Genomic DNA, 16,667 nt, shown 5'->3' with positions numbered 1-16,667 from the left:
GACCAAAACATGTTGTAAATTTCACTTGGCTTTTCATTGTTTGACGAGTGATAGCCATTAACTTATTAACCATTAGCCACCAACTTATTATCCATTAACATTTGAATGTGATATTTTGATTTTGACAAATGAAAAAATTTGCAAAAGTTTAATTGCGACATGTTTGATTTGATTACTAGTGAAAATTGAATTGGTATGTGTGCAAATTCAATTCTTATGCAAGAACAGAAGTTTTACTTTGACATATGAATCAAATGCAGAGAGCTTTCACACTAAAATATAATTCCTGCTAGTTAGACTTTGAGTTTTTACAGGCCAAATTTATAGTTCTTCAGATTAAATTTCTGAAAATAAGAGCCTTTGTATTTAGTTTCTGTATGCAAACCTCACATTCACCTCAAGTTCACTTGTTTGGACATTTTTTAACACTTGACTGCCAACAAGAGTTAGTGCGGAGCTCAGGCTTAGTTGTTTGCTGAAAGCTTTAAATTTGGCACATGTCCATAAAGTGCACCTGTAGCCTTTAGCCTAGTATAAGAGTAGCTTGGCTGTGGCCATGGAGTCTGCTCGAAAAATAACGGTTGATTGCAGTAATTCCACTAATTATACTGTAGAAAACATTCCATTAAAATGTAATATTTAATAAAGTCTATATTTAGCATGAAATGTGACCATAGTATTGTAGTACCAGAACTGCACCCACAGATTAGACTATTCTCACATAACCTGAAAGACCTATAGATATAGATAAGATTTCAGAAAATATGCTCAAAAAATTCTACAAACATTATACTCACAGATTATATTATGCCATTCAGGTAAAACAGCTACTCAGATGCACTCATGATAGAAAGCATCATCAAGCATGTGAATTCCTATCAGCTTATGTATTTGTTTTATTTCTTTGTGCAAACACAATATCATACAAATTAGCACAGTGAATCACAACTCAAATTGAAATAGAATGAATAGAAAAGTTTGGTTGTTCGCTTGAGAAAAAAAGAAAGTGTTCTCCATCTGCACCAAGAGGTTTTTTAAAATAATGCTGATATTCAAACCCCTGAAGAAAATAGTCGTAAACAATTGACTGCTCTTTGTTCACTACAGGTCACAGCTGAAATCGTTCTCCGAAGGTAGACTTTGTCTTCCAGTTCAAGTCATTTTTCATTTCACATAAAGGGTTCAGAACTCTGCTTTCAGGTTTTCCTTTTGAAGGCAAACTCTCTGAGATTTGGTGGGAAAATAACCGCTCAGTTACATCAATATTCAGGTTGTAAGAGTGGTGTCGATATGGCAAAGCCTCAGAAGGCAAAGACTACTGATTATGATACATAATAAACTGATACATTGCAAACGTAAACACTGTCAGCTCCAGACAGCTGTTGTTAGATGCCCACCTTCTATTATACGCCAGGACAATCAACAGTGCTGCTGCAAGGTCGATAGACCCCCTTTCGACATTCATTTAATTACACAAATATAAATGAGCAAAAAAAGCAAGTAAAGTGGTGGAATACAGTGGCCTGTTTGTGTTTGTCGACATAAATAGATAAATATAATAAATAAATAGACATAGAAAGTAACAAATAAATAAATAGATAAATACATAGATAGATTAACTCATTGAAATATCCATATTAAGATCACGAACGAAAAAAAGTACATTTCCAGGCCGTCTTTAAACCTGAGTCTGTCTATCGGTGTGTCTCGGCCTGACTGTTCGTGAAAGCCTCTCGGCTACCACACAGTGCCTTCGCTCATTTCCGAAGAGGGCTGAGAGAGCTGATTGGTGTATCCGTTGGCGCCGAGCGAGGTCACGGAGGTGAAGGGGGCGATGGGGCCGCCCATGTCCGTGGAGAGGGTGTGAATGGAGGTGGGGCCGCTGGGCTCCGGACTGGGGGAGTCCCCGGGGTGGTGTGATACCATCTCCCCAAAACACTGGCTCTCACCAGCTGGATGATGAGCCGAATGGTGATGGTCCATGCTCCCCAGAGGGGTCCCCGTGGGGCCTGACGAGGGGACATAGCCGAGATCACCTGGAGTCTGAGCCTGTGAGGATGGAGGACCCTGGGGGAAGTAGTCATAGTTGCCTCCTGGTCCATAGTATTCAGTTTGATAATCTAGAAAGACAAAGAGTTGAGTTAGAGGGACTTTGCTATAGTTTGCTAGAAAAACATTTTTCTGCTAATTTTCTGCACAATTTCTTTTCATTTGCTAACTTTTACATACTGGAATAAAAATGAAGCACACAGTATAAACTGTGCCACAGTTTTTGCACAGGCAATTTTTGCATGTTTGATTTTTTCGTAATATGTTAAATTCAGAAAATAAACAGTAACTGTGCTGTAAAATGTGCAGAAGTGTGTTTTCACTTAGAAAAATAAAACATGACTAAAAGATTGGAACAAATGTTATGATGTACATCATTCTTTTCTCTCTTTTTTTGTTGTTTTTTTTTATTAATTTATTTTTGGAATCCCTTTCTTTAAATCCTATTCAGTAAATTGTTAGAAATGTATGTACAGAAAATGGGGATGGATGGACCAGTGGGATGGGGAGGGATGGGGTGGAAAAGGGTTTTTTTTTGTTTTTGTTTTTGATTTCCTGCGGTTCTGTAATATTGCAATAAAGAGCTGCTTGATTAACAGGAAACAAAAAATTGATCACAATAAAACAAAAAAAAACCAAAGCATGTCATTTGACCAGGGGTGCCAAAACGTTTCCATGCAACTGTATATGATGAGTATTGTTTGTAGCTTTTCAAACATTTCCATTCAAAAACTGTGATTATAAGAATTAATAAATGAATTAAACTTTTCAAATAGATTTCCTATGTTGGGTGCAGGGCATTCTGTACATGTATGTGTGTGACGCAAAACATTAAAAAAAATAATAATATTGTGCAGGAAACAGCAAAAAAACACACATAACAGCTAACAAACTTGTCATCAGTGTCCAAAAAATCATTTGAAAACTGCAGCTGTCCTTTACATGATGTGTAATTTGCAAGATGAATGGACCAAAAGAAACACTTAAAAATGACATAGAATAAAATCTTTTTACATTAACTTGCTTTAGAAGTTAAGAACATGTTTGTCTTCTCCTGTTTTTTACTTTTTTCTGGGTTTATTGATTTATTTATTTATTTATTTATTTATTTTTGGACAGTGATATTTAATGAACCAAAATACATACATAAAGATCTGCTTAAAGATTAATGAAACACAACCACTGAATCACATTGTATTGTGATTTTGTATGGTGCCTAACGTTAGCTCACTAGCCAACATATTGGCTTGTGGTGTGAAACTGGTGTGCTTTAAAGCAGCGGTTCTCAAACTGGTCTCAAACTGTATGTTTTTGCTCTGAGTTGTGAGCTGGGATTAAGCAAAACTGTAGACCCATCTGGAACTTTGAGAACCACAGCTGTTTAGTGTTTATATGCCACTAAAAAACCAGTTTTTTGTATCAGGGAAGACACCAGGGGGCCAGGGGGTAATGTCTCTAATATTGTACTTTTATAATGTTAAGTGATGTAATAAACTGAAAATGGAAACACTGGAGCACTTTTTCAGCCATTTCTAATTTCTGCTGTATCGCAAAATGAGCTGAATCGACACAAAACTCTTTTTCCACTTACTACTCATGTGAGTTGTGAATCATTACACCCTTGATGTGTGTGTGTGTGTGTAACCTATGTAAGCTTTTTTAATACATGTATGAGATATATATACTATAAATATTACTTTTTCGATTTATAAAATATTACAAACCTTACATAGGTTACATGCATACATATTTGGGGGTATAACATTTGGTACTTATTTACTTATTAATGACTTTATGCTAAGTCATTTTGGACCATTTCTATAAATATGGTCCAAAATGACTTAGAATAAAGTCATTAATAAGTAAATAAGTACCAAATTTTGCACTATAATCTACTGAAAAGACGCCATATTTAGGTTTTACTGACCAGAGGTGTTCAAACTTTTTCATACGACTGTACATGTATATACATGTATATAGGTATTTATAATATCTCAGACCATTTACAGTCACAGTACAATGCGCTGCAGTGCTGCACTGCGTTGGGAATCATGAGCAGAAGGCGCTCACCTCCGTAGTAAGAGAAGTGTCCGTTAGCCATGAGCTCTGGGGGCTCCATGCGCTCCCCCAGCGCCCTCATCCTCCTCGGGCTACGGAACAGCACGTGCCTGCGGGCGCCCAGCGCGCTCAGCTGCTTCATGCGCCGCTCCTTCGAGCGCCGGTTCTGGAACCAAACCTGCAGAGAGCAGAGCAGCTCAGAACCGGCCAACCGAACCAGAGCCGAACTCAGCCTTACCGTCACAGTAACAGCCCCGCGATCAGAGCATGTGAAACGGCAGCTTAGCATACATGAATAGCGTCATTCATTCTGAACGTACAGCCCATATGCGTGAAGACTGGTATGTAAATAGTACGCCTGCACCAAAACTTGCATATATGTATAAAGAAAAAACGGCCCGTATGTTTAAGTGTAAGGGCAAGACAAGAAAATCAGAGAGAAGCGTTCAGCGGGCTCTTACAAAAGATTTAGGTCCATTATTGCTGCAGAAAAAACAAAACACTGTTTTACTAACATTTACAGATAAGCTACTACACTGTAAAATGGTTTGTCAACTTAAATAAACATTTAGTATGAAATAATGCAAAGCCAATAGTTTGTTTAGATGAAACACTCCCTATAACTTCAGTGTAAATGGGCGGAGCTAAACTGCTGTAGGCTGAATAGGACATATGTAAATCAGTTGGGTCTTGTGACATCACAGAATCAATTCATTTAAAACAGGCTGTTTTTATGGTTAAGTTCCATATTTGAAATGTATGAACTGGGTAGTGAATGGTATGTTTTGAAACATTAACAGTGTTACTTCAGCATATTACTTCAAACTTCATTTCAAAAAAGCGATGGAGAAAGTTGTTTTCCATGACATGGACCCTTTTCACTCAGCCTGAAATCAAAGTGGACCTTTTTTACCTTGTTATTTCAGGCTCTTTGTCATACAAAACATGATTCATCACATATTTAAAATAACACATTTTTGTTTTTCCGTAATCTTCCATCAACCTATAATGACTTTTGCCCCGCCTCTTAAACGTCTTCTGCGTTTTGATTACGTCACCGTGCCTATTGGGCGTATAAGCATAATATTAACCAGTAATATCGTTTTACACCTCCCCTCACAGAGAGAAAACACTCCGCTAACTCAGAGACACTCCGTTGCTGTGTCCAAAACTAATCTGGGGTTCCCCCACTACAAGACGTGTAAATCCATGTACCCTAGCAGAGAGGGGAGACCCCCCTAATGCACTGTGCTGTTTGGGTTGAAGATTCACGTTTATCTTCTCTGAGTAGGAGCCCAGCTAGAGGGGTAACGTCTCCACAGACTCTTCTTCAGACCTGTTACAGATGTAAATCAGCTCTTCTGATATGTGCAGCCAAACCACAGACTGTATATCAGACAGTATATATTCAGTCTATGAACTCTTATGTCCACTTATAGTGGACTGACGTTCATCGTGTTTATGCGACGGAACCTAATGTCGCACAGTAAAGAGCAAACCTGTATGACGTAGTATCCGAAATCGTTTACATCACGAATTCTGTTTCCTAAAACAGCGTCCCACTGATCCAGACTTTCTAATGTAGGGTACAGTAATTACGTCACGATACATTATGATTTCCGCGTCACGAAAAAATAATAGTCATAAAATATTTAAAAAAAAAAAAATAAAAATCCTAAAATAGATGCTGCAAAAGAGGCTGACGCTGTTTGGAAACCACGCCCCCATGACAACACACATACCACTAATCCTAATCTACTTAATTTCAGAAAGACTTTTCGTGCGATTTACACGCAAAAATAGTTCTTTTTTTACATGTTAAGGCAACAAATCAGGTTAATTTGAATGAACCCATTTTTAAAAAGCCTGTTGTACTTAAAATAGACTACCGAACTATTTTGAGTTAAGGGGGACTTTTAACTGATTTCGTGTGTTCAAATGGGGTCTGTGAGTCCATTCAGCGTGCTGAAATTTAGTTTAGTGCGTTTCCATTGTGAGCTGGCGAGATTGGCACAGGAGGCAAGATTTTATTGGCTCCTGACTCTCTCTATTTGCATAATGGGCGTGTCTTACCCCGTTAATTTTTCACTCGCCATCTCTGTGTTGTTTTTCGTCGTAGGCTATGTTCTATTTGGCGATTTCCAAGTTTTTAGTCATTGTTTGGTTGTCCAGCTTCATCTCTTTTGGCTTTAAGAACATCCAATAATATGTTATTTCTTGCGAAATCTATCTTTGTGCAGATGATAAAGAAAGATTGCCCGAAGAATTCAAATCAATAGTAAAAAATCAAGTTCCGCAAATCTTTGTGAGTTTGAAGTAGAATAGCAGATTAAGTTCAATCAATTTTAGTAAATTATACTGGATAAAAATTGTTTTGTTTTGAAAGGAATTTAGTTGAGTGTGGAAATCTTTCCACAATTCAGTGAAGTTCAGGTGTTTTTCAGTGCAGGTCAGAGTGAATGTTATAGCACTTTAGGAAGCAAAAACAAATTGACAGCCTTGCGAAGGCCTTTCAGTATTCTTGTAAAAACATTATTTAATTTGTATTTAATTGATGAGTTAAAAAAAAAAACGCCCAACATTATCTGAAGTGATCCTAAAGGATTCCAAGAATCTTCGGTCAAATCAGACGATTACTGTAGATTACCCCAGATCTGTTATACGATGCTTATAGATGTCTATGGTGTGCTTAGCTTCTTCGGATCACGTGATTTTCCGCACGCGCCACAGTCTGTGCCACCAGCAGCTCAGAAGCACTGAATCCAGAAGTGATCTGCACTCGCGCTCTTACCTGAATGACCCTCATGTTGAGGCCGGTCTCCTGCGCGAGCTGCTCCCGAATGTGGCGCGTGGGTTTGGGCGTGGCCGCGAACGCTGCTTTGAGCGTCTCGAGCTGTTTGGCTTTGATGGTGGTGCGCGGGCCTCTCCGCTTAGTGCCCGCAGTCTGCTCGTCATTCTCCGTGCTGCAGGTCTCCTTATCGGACAGCTGACCAGCCTCAGAGTCCTTACAGTCCTCATGGACATCCTGCGGGTCAGGAGATAAACTAGGCTCACTGCACGCGGTCACTGCGGGAGAAAAATAACAGTACAGGTTATATGTAGGTTATATGTAGACTTGTGTATATAATAATGTGTCTCTGTGCTTCATGAAGCTTGAACATGTGAAGCTCTGAGTATTTCAGGCTGGTTGTACCTGAGAGGTGTGTGGAGTCTTTGAGTGCGGTGCTGTTGTTGAGGTAATCCTCTTTGCAGAGGAACTTGCTCTCCTCCAGGATGTAGAGCTCCTCTCCCGTGGACAGCTGTTTGTTGCACATGATGCAGGTGAAGCAGTTGAGGTGAAACACTTTACTACGTGCTCTGCGTACCAGGTCAGTGGGGGAGATGACCTGTGAGCAGCCTGCGCACTTAGTGCCAAAACGCCTGCGCACAGAAACAATGAGGTCAGACATTACAGCTCAGTGGCTGTTATATTATTTTAATGTGATCTTATATGTAATAACAATGTTACAATATGGCTACTTTCAGGATGGAAAATGCAACATAAGTACCACAAGACTGACTGACCCAGTGTTGAATTAATGTCTGCAATGTTGTATTAAACTCTACAGTATAGAATTAACACCTGTAATATCAAATTAGTCTCTACAGCATATTGAATTGACATCTACAGTGTTAAACTAAACACTACAATACTGAATTAGCAGCTATAATATTGAACTGAACTCTGCAGAACTGAATTAACATCTACAGTAATTAATTAAATCCTGCAGAACAGATTTAACACATATTGTTAAATTATTCTCTTCAGTAGCCTACTGAAATAACAACTACAGTGTTGATTTTAACTGACTAACCCTAACCCTATTACAGTACTGAACTGAACTCTGCAGTACTGAATTAACTTCTATAGTGAAAAATTAAGCTCTACAGTACTGATTTAACATTTAAAATGTTTAATTAAATGGATTTAATATCTAATATGTGTAATTAAACTCTACAGTACTGCATTAACCCCTACAGTCCTGAATTAACCTCTTCAGTATTAAATTCTAAAGTGTGGAATTCTACAGTACTGAATTGACACCTATAGAATTAAGTTATACAGTAGTGCATTAAATTCTGCAGTACTGAATTAGCTTCCAGTGCTGAATTAAGCTTTACAGAACTTTACAGAACATCTAAACTGTTCACGTAAACTTTACAGTATTGAATTAACATTGAAAGTCTTCAATGAGACTTCAAAGTACTGAATTAACACCTAGAATGTTGAATTAAACTCTACAGTACTGAATTAACACCTATAGAATTAAGCTATACAGTAGTGAATTAAATTCTGCAGTATTGAATTAGCCTCTAGTGCTGAATTAAGCTTTACAGAACTTTACAGAATATCTAAACTGTTCAAGTAAACTCTACAGTACTGAATTAACATCGAAAGTCTTCAATGAGACTTCACAGTACTGAATTAACACCTACAATGTTGAATTTAATTCTACAGTACTGAATTAAACTCTGCAGTACCGAATTAACATCTAATTCAGTAATTCAGTATTTCTGAATTACTGAATTAACACCTAAAATGTTGAATTAAACTCTACAGTACTGAATTAACACCCAAAATGTTGAATTAACACCTAAAATGTTGAATTAAACTCTACAGTACTAAATTAGTCTCATGTTAAATTAAGCTTTACAGTTCTGAATTACCATCTAGTGTCTAATTAAACTCTACAGTACTGAATTAGTACCTAAAATGTTGAATTAAACTCTACAGTACTGAATTGACACCTACGTTATTGAATTAAACTTTGCAGTACTGAATTAACGCCTACATTGTTGAATTAAACTCTACATTACCGAATTAACGCCTATATTGTTGAATTAAACTCTACATTACTGAATTAATCTCTACAGTGTTGCATTAAACTGTGCAGTACTGAATTAATCTTTACAGTGTTGCATTAAACTGTGCAGTACTGAATTAGCAGCTACAGTGTTGCTAGTTAATCTCAGCAGTGCTGAACTGAACTCTACAGCAGTGAATGAACATCTACAGTGTTGAACTAATAATCTGTACTGATGAATTAACATTCAGGCTACGGTGTTCGTTCAAGCCTAAATGGAACGGAACCTTTTTAAAAAAGAGTATTTAAAGAACCACATTAGACTACAGAGGAGAACCGTTTATCCATACAGCGAACAATCATTCAAATGGTTCTTTGTGTATTTATGGTTCTATATACAATCACTGCTTTCATTTAAGGACCATTTTAAAGGGTGTTAATGACTGGATAGCATTTAAATGAATGAGGGATATTATTTAGTTCACGTTCAGCACAAATGTTTGTATTATTATTATTATTATTATTATTATTATTATTATTACCGTTGTTGTTGTTCCTTTGTTTATATTGTTCATTTTTCGTTTTATTTTCTTGTATATTGTTTATGTATTTATGCACTTATTAAATTATAATATTAACTGCTCTGTCTGCTCGAGTCTCCAGTTTATGTGCAACAAAAAGCCCCATATTCAGAGACATTATTATCCCCCGCGCGTGCAGACCCCGCTCCATTGTTTTGATGGATTCCTTTAAGAAAAATCCTTTCAGGCGCGCGCGCCCTGTAAACGAGCTTTTATGTAAACGCTTTATTTTTTACTGAAACGGTTAAGAAGCGCGTGTCGCCCGCGCGTCTGCAGCTTTCCGCTCCTTAATCCACTTATCGCGCTTTTCCCACCTCTCGCGCCGCGGCGAAGGAAACGGCAGAGCGCGCGCCCGCCCGCCCGCACGCGCCCGTCCCGCGCTCCGCCTGACACTCATACCGTGTAAACAAAGAGCAGCTTTCGGCCCCGCGTCTCAGAACAAGCTGATAAGGCCTTTAATGATATCAGCTCACTGCACGCCCCTCACACACTCACACACACAGGACTGATCAGCAGCCTGCAGCTCTGATCCACCGGGCTCAGCCGGACTCAGGGTCAGTCACAGCACACTGACCTTCACAGCGCCCGGTTCCCTCACATGACTGTGGTTTTGGTAGATTTTAAAGTCTGGATCGTCCTCAAATTTATGGTTATATAAGTGTAATTTCAGGTATAAAATCTCTCGATTCTGTAATTCTCAGAGAGAGCAAGTGTTTTTTCAGTGGTTTGTACTGAATCATCAGACTCTCACACATTTACATTAACTATCATTAAAGCTAAAACTATATATATATATATATATATATATATATATATATATATATGTATAGCTAGCTAACGCTTAAATTAGATTACATTAAACGTGACGTAGAAGTTATAGTAAAGCTAGCATTAGAGCTAAAATTATATATTACATTAAGGCTAATGTTAAAGATAAAATGAGCGATTACATTAAGGCAACATTAATGCTAATGCGGAATCTAAAATTATGTATTATATTGAAGCTAATATTAAAGCTACAATCATATATAAAGCTACCGTTATAGCTGATGTGAGAGCTGAAATTAGATATTACATAAAAGCTGAAATTAAAGCTAAAATCCATTTATAACATTAAAACTAATGTTACACCTGTTCTGTAAAAATGTCCTTTCAGTATAATTCCTTCCTGTTTATAGAGAATTTTAAAAATAAACGATTTAACGACAAATAAAATGTGAAAATAAACAAACAAATATTTACAAATAAATGAATGAATAAATTAATAAATAAAAATCCAGTTTTGTAATTAATCGGATCACGTAAACACACCAGTCAAATCTGCTCGCACACTGGATGAAGACACAGAGCCAGGCCTGCGAGGGTGGGCTAGTTTAGAGACCCAACACTGATACTGAAGAATCTCTACAAGACCCCTAATCTTACAGTGAATCAGGATAATTACTGTAGTTTGCGTCAAGTATTATAGAGGAATATTAGGAATATTATACAGAGGTGTAAATGCTTTAGATTATAGGCTCTACAGCGCTTTACAACCCTTACAGTTTTTTAAGGGTTCTTTAGTAAAGACATTGGTTCCATACAAGACCCATTTGCATGTTTAAATGGTTCTTTGCATGGTGACGTGGTTCTTTAGATTGATGGAGATTAATATACAGAACCTGTTTGAAAATGGTTTATATAGCACCAAAAAGGGTTCTTCTGTTGTTGTGACGCCAAGCTTGTTACAATAGAAGAACCCTTTTTGGTGCTATATAGAACCATCTACAGCACATTCTCCATCAATCTGAAGAACCCTTTCACCATGCAAAGAACCATTCAATCATGCAAATGGCTCTTTGAGTGCTCACGGTTCTATAGAGAACCATTTTGTTTACTAAAGAACCCTTGAAGAACCATCGTTTTTAAGCGTGTAGTATTACTGTAGCTCTTTTTGTAAGTCTGTGCAGACGAGCTTCCCGTTGCGCGCGGTGGTCGTACCTGAAGAAGTCCGTCCTACAGTAGAGTCTGCCCTCCCTGGAGAAGCACTTCTCCGTTAAATTGCATTTGCAGTCGCAGCACTGCACGCACTTTGCGTGCCACGCGCGGTCCAGCACGTTGAGCAGAAACCTGTCCAGAATGGGCCTCTCGCAACCCGCACACTGGATCATGTTCGCGAGCCCCCCGGGGGGGCAGGACCACCGTTACGGCGCCCTTCGCAGAGAGGCGGATGAGGCAGGTTGACCTGCAGCCTAGCAGAAAACAGCCGCGCTCAGAGGAAAGAGCCTCAAATCCTGCATAGCAGAGCGCCCCGAGCCTGTTTCTCCATCAGCACCAACTCAGCAGAGCAACACAAACATCCAGCCTCGTCTGCAAGACACGTGCCACGCGGTCACCTTTCATCCAGTTCACCTCCAGTCTGCTTAAGTCAATAGGAGAAAAACAGTCGCTCCTCTCAGCTCCCCTCCAGAAAACAGCCCCACTGAGATGCTCCCGGCGTTGTGTACAGGATGGGCTCCGTCCTCGCTTGCAGCGCGTCAGCAACCGGCCCGCGCGTTCGGTTTTGTTGCACCCAGCCGCGCCAATCCTTACCCGCGAACGGAGTGACGTAACTTCGGACCCTATCCAATCAGTTTAGAGTCGTCTACATGACAATGCTGCCGTTCGGACGCTTGTTTTTCCCCACCTCCACCCGTATTCCGGCAAGCCACGCCCTCTTGCGCCCTACGCCCTTCTGTATCGCGTTGAGAACCCGCCCTTGCCACGCCCCCGCGCGCGGGGATTGGCTAGTAGTCCGAATAATATTTAAAAAAAGGTGCCCTGCTCTCGAACGCGTTCCGAATTCGATAAGCCACGCCCTCACGCGCTAGGATAGGCGGGGAATTCACGCTGTAGGCTGAGGCGGACTCCGTGTAAGGAAATACTAGCCAATCCTGGCGCAGGAGGCGAGACCTAAGCCCAGGAGGGGCTTGTCGGAATACGGGTGGGAGAAAAGAAACCCAACAGACTAATGCTGTCTCTTTTCTTTTAGTAGCTTTGCTCCGGAGCTGAGGAAAGAAGGACGTTTTACGTGGGGCCTGTTTGTTTATTTATTTATTTATTTATGTATTTATTTATTTTTCGCATTTTATTTTCAGTTTGACATCGTTTCGTGCTGTTTTGAGGTGAATTAGGCTGGTTTGCGAGGGATAAATATTTCCAGAGCTCAGTATACCAGCCTCTGCAGCGATTTCAGGTTAGATAGGGGTGAAAAGCACATAAAGCTAAGTGATGTTAATGTGGGCTAATGAGTAATTTGGCTAGTTTAACGCAGCTTACGCCCATTACAGACTGAATGAAAAACAATAAAAGGAAGAAATAAACAGTTCAGACACGTGTGAAGCGATTGTGAGTCATTTCTTGCCGTTTTGTTTAGGCTAAAGCTGCTTCTGTTAAAATAGTGTCTTTAACAAATACTGTAATGCTACAGTTTTAATGGGACGATTACAATTATGTTAGGATAAAACAGCATATCATGTTTTTGGTCATTCTGTAATCAGAAAGAGGCTTTATGGAGGAAAAAAGAAAGCTCAGTTAGAAAACTCAGTACAAACGTATTTAGCCGGTACAAACTAAAGAATAAAACACACAATATGATATCGTATAATATGATAAGCTTGGGATTTTAATTGCACTGATTAGTTATTGCTGCATTGTGGTCACTTAATGTAATTATTTGAAGAAAATTTATATATATATATATATATATATATATATATATATATATATATATATATATATATATATATATATAGTGCGACTAAAATAAAAGAAGGTGCTTGTTTCCTAACTGAACATACAAATTAAACATAGAGTGATTAATGCAGAGAAGGCCTGATTATAATACAGAGTAATGATTATAGTATAGAGTAATGATTGTAATGTACAGTAATGGTTATAATATGCAGTAATGACTATAATTTGGAGTAATAATTATAATATAGCCTAGAGTAATTATTATAATACAGAGTAATGGTTATAATGTGAAGTAACACCACCGTAATGATGATTAGGGTCAGAATGGAAGATGTTATCGCTTAAATGGCGCAAGTGTGCGTCTGTGTGAGCGCCAGATAGCGGACAGTCCGCACTGTGGAGGAAAATACACAGCAGCAGGAGCTGTTTCTCACAGATATCAGTAAAGCGCAGTAAAGAGTCTTTAACAACACAAACAGAATACAAATGTGTCCACACAGCTGCACCTGAATGCCTCACATGCACAGAGCTCATAAGCTGGGCTTTAAAGTATCTATCAGTGCACTAGACCGGTGTTACTGTTTTAACAAGTGTAACGAATTCAGGACAGATGATGGGAATTGACTGTTTAATAATAAATGCGAATCTCACGTTTACAAACTTTAATACTGATGTATTTTATAGGAAAGTCGAATTACGCAAAACCTCGTCTGGACAGAAGCGATATTGGACGAATTAGTGCGGAGTATAATTCGACACTGTTATAAAATCAATGAGCACATACAGCTTCTCTATACATTTACGCTGTAGGGTTTAAAGCGTCAGCTTGTCAGTTTGGCGCAGTTTGCTTGCGTATTTTTGTGCCACGAGGACGGTGGGACTTCATCATGTCTTTTAGGCTCGAGCGCATGTAAATAAATGATGTGAGCTCTTTCTCTCTCTCTCTCTCTCTCTCTCTCTCTCTCTCTCTCTCTTTTACGCACTTGAAAGGGGAACTCCACCGATTTTTTCAAAGTGTCTGCATAATTAAATCGCTGAGATGTAAACACAGTCATTCAGAGTGGTTTGATGTGAAATGGTTCGCTGTAGCCTGGAGAAACCCTGGAAAACATAGAAACCATTAAGTGCTTCTCTTGGTTCCTGGTGGTTTTGTAGTGTTTTTTGGCTTTTTAATTGGTTGAAATCATAATGTAAAGGACCCTAATGGTTTAACAGGTGACCAATGGCTGATTCTAAATTCACTTGATGGTTTCCTGATGGGATCTAAAAGTGTTTGAAACTAGTGGTCTCCATTGGAAATCATCAAGATAAGAACCTAATTGTTTTGCTTCCTAATGGGAATAGGCCTAATTGTTTCCAGTAGAGACCACTTGTTTCCTAATGGGATCTAAAGTTGTTCCACAGAAAGCTAGTAGTCTGTTGGAAACAGTGGGCCAATTCCTTCCTTTACAGTGGTGGCAGGGGTCACACTACAAATATAGCCATTTTGTTTACTATCCAAAACCACCTCAAGTTTGAATATGTAATGCTGATAGTGGAAAATAGAGGAGCATCCAGAGAAAATGTTTTTCTTTAAGGATTTTTTTTTGCCTTACTACACCCTGCATGTACCTCTCCGCCATTAATATACAAAAACTACATTTTAGGCCAAAAGCTTTTTGCAAAACTATTCGTAACCATTCTGTGAGCATTGTCTGGTTCCTGTCACCACCACTGTGAATGATTCTGAGTCAACATGTTTCCCTAGAATGGAGCATTTCACATCAAACCACCCTGAATGACTTTATTTGTGCAGAAGTTTTGAATAACACTCATAAAATAGATTAACAGGGTTGTTGGACTTACAAGATAAAATATGTTAACATTAAATAAGTGAACTTGTCTTTGAGTAACTGGTTTATTTCAAATGGACAATAATGAACAAAAGTACATTTCATTGAATGAAACCTGTTTATTTCAATCCAAAGAGAATTCCATTCTAATGAAACCCAAATAAACGAAGCTGCTCTGTCTCAGTTTTGTTCCATCTACAATTGAGCTTTATGTTGAGGTAAAGTCTGTGTATACTGGAAATGTGTAGCCTCATACAATGACCTTTTTAAACAATCTTTTAGCATATATCTCTTCTCTAAATAGTCTGGCAAAAGTAATTTCTAGAAAGATTGATGTGTCTGAACCCATAATGTTCATCAAATACTAGATAAACAGGTGAAAAGTACTCAGATGCTGTACATACAGTCAAAATCAGAAGCAAGTGTTATCCAATACACAGTGGCTCAAAAAACACACAACACTCTTAAAAAGGTGGTTCTTCAAGGGTACTTGAAGTAAAGACAAAGGTTCTATATAGAACCATGAACACTCAAAGAACCATGTTTCCTTGCATGGTGAAATAGTTGGTCAGATTGATGGAGAATGTGTTGTATTTGGTTATATATTGAACCTTTTTGAAAATGGATCTATACAGCACCAAAAAGGGTTCTTCTACGGTTACAAGCTTGACATCGTAAAAGCAGCAGAACCCTTTTTCGTGCTATATAGAACGATTTTTAAAAATATTCTTTATAAAAACATGTATAACACATCCCATCCATCAATTTCACCATAAAAAGAAGAATTTATGAATGAAATGACTCTATATAGGACTCATGGTTCTAAATAGACCCTAAGGAACTCTTGAATCTTTTTTAGAGTGTATATAGCATCAAAAAGGGTCTTCTATTGTTACAAGCCTGACATCATAAAACGGTAGAACCCTTTTTGCTGCTATAGGATCCATTTTCAAAAAGGTTCTATATAGAACAATATACAACACCTCCATCAATCTGAAGAACGATTTCACCATGCAAAGAACCACTCAAGCATGCAAATGTTTTTTGAGTGTTCATGGTTCTATATAGAACCATTGCCTTTACTAAAGAACCCTTGAAGAACCATGTTTTTTTAAGAGTGTACTATACTATACATAGTGTACTAATGAATGCAACACTAATGTTGGTGCACTATTAATATATGATGGTAGTACACAGTTTTGAAAGCAGTCTATGTCATAATAGGTCTCTGATGTCACGTCATATTCTGTAGTCAATGTCTGGTCCGTATTAGGAACTCTGGGTCTAAGCAGTTTTCCTCTATGGGGAAAATGAATGAGATTTTTTAAAATCACTACTGTGGTAAACTAAACATTTTCTAAAGTCCTCTGAATTACAAGGTTGTTGAGGAGTAAATAATGTTACATACATGCTAAAAAGCAAGCTAACATTCTTGCGCATTGAAACGACATCACGTAAAAGCAAGTCTACTATCACGCTTTAAACTATTATATAACAACACTGGCACTGCAAACTGTGAGCTACTACTGCCAAAGCAACTTAACTACCACGTTTGGAAAGGCTTGGTGGTTTGTGTTCAGTATTTTGGT

At 38.3% G+C, this 16,667-nt stretch overlaps 1 protein-coding gene across 1 annotated transcript; it reads right to left on the bottom strand.

Moving 5' to 3' along the window:
* Positions 1–1,737: 1,737 nt before the first annotated feature.
* lhx1b (LIM homeobox 1b) lies at positions 1,738–11,682 on the bottom strand. The gene is made up of 5 exons (XM_036580990.1): positions 11,513–11,682; positions 7,301–7,527; positions 6,899–7,173; positions 4,120–4,285; positions 1,738–2,120 (listed from the first exon to the last, which is right to left on the bottom strand). Exons 1-5 carry the CDS (start codon positions 11,680–11,682, stop codon positions 1,738–1,740), a joined length of 1,221 nt encoding a protein of 406 aa, XP_036436883.1.
* Positions 11,683–16,667: the final 4,985 nt, after the last annotated feature.

This window comes from Colossoma macropomum, unplaced genomic scaffold (genome assembly GCF_904425465.1).
Source record: "Colossoma macropomum unplaced genomic scaffold, Colossoma_macropomum, whole genome shotgun sequence".
NCBI lineage: Eukaryota > Metazoa > Chordata > Actinopteri > Characiformes > Serrasalmidae > Colossoma > Colossoma macropomum.
Note: the sequence above shows the minus strand (reverse complement) of the source record. Positions and strands in the feature narration are given on the sequence as shown.

Coding starts and splice junctions, on each gene's coding strand:
- lhx1b (XM_036580990.1), bottom strand. CDS start 11,682: ATGATCCAGTGTGCGGGTTGCGAGAGGCCCATTCTGGACAGGTTTCTG. Junction 7,528..11,512: donor TGTAGGACGGACTTCTTCAG/GTACGACCACCG, acceptor TTCTGTGCGCAG/GCGTTTTGGCACTAAGTGCG. Junction 2,121..4,119: donor ACACTTCTCTTACTACGGAG/GTGAGCGCCTTC, acceptor TTGTCTTTCTAG/ATTATCAAACTGAATACTAT.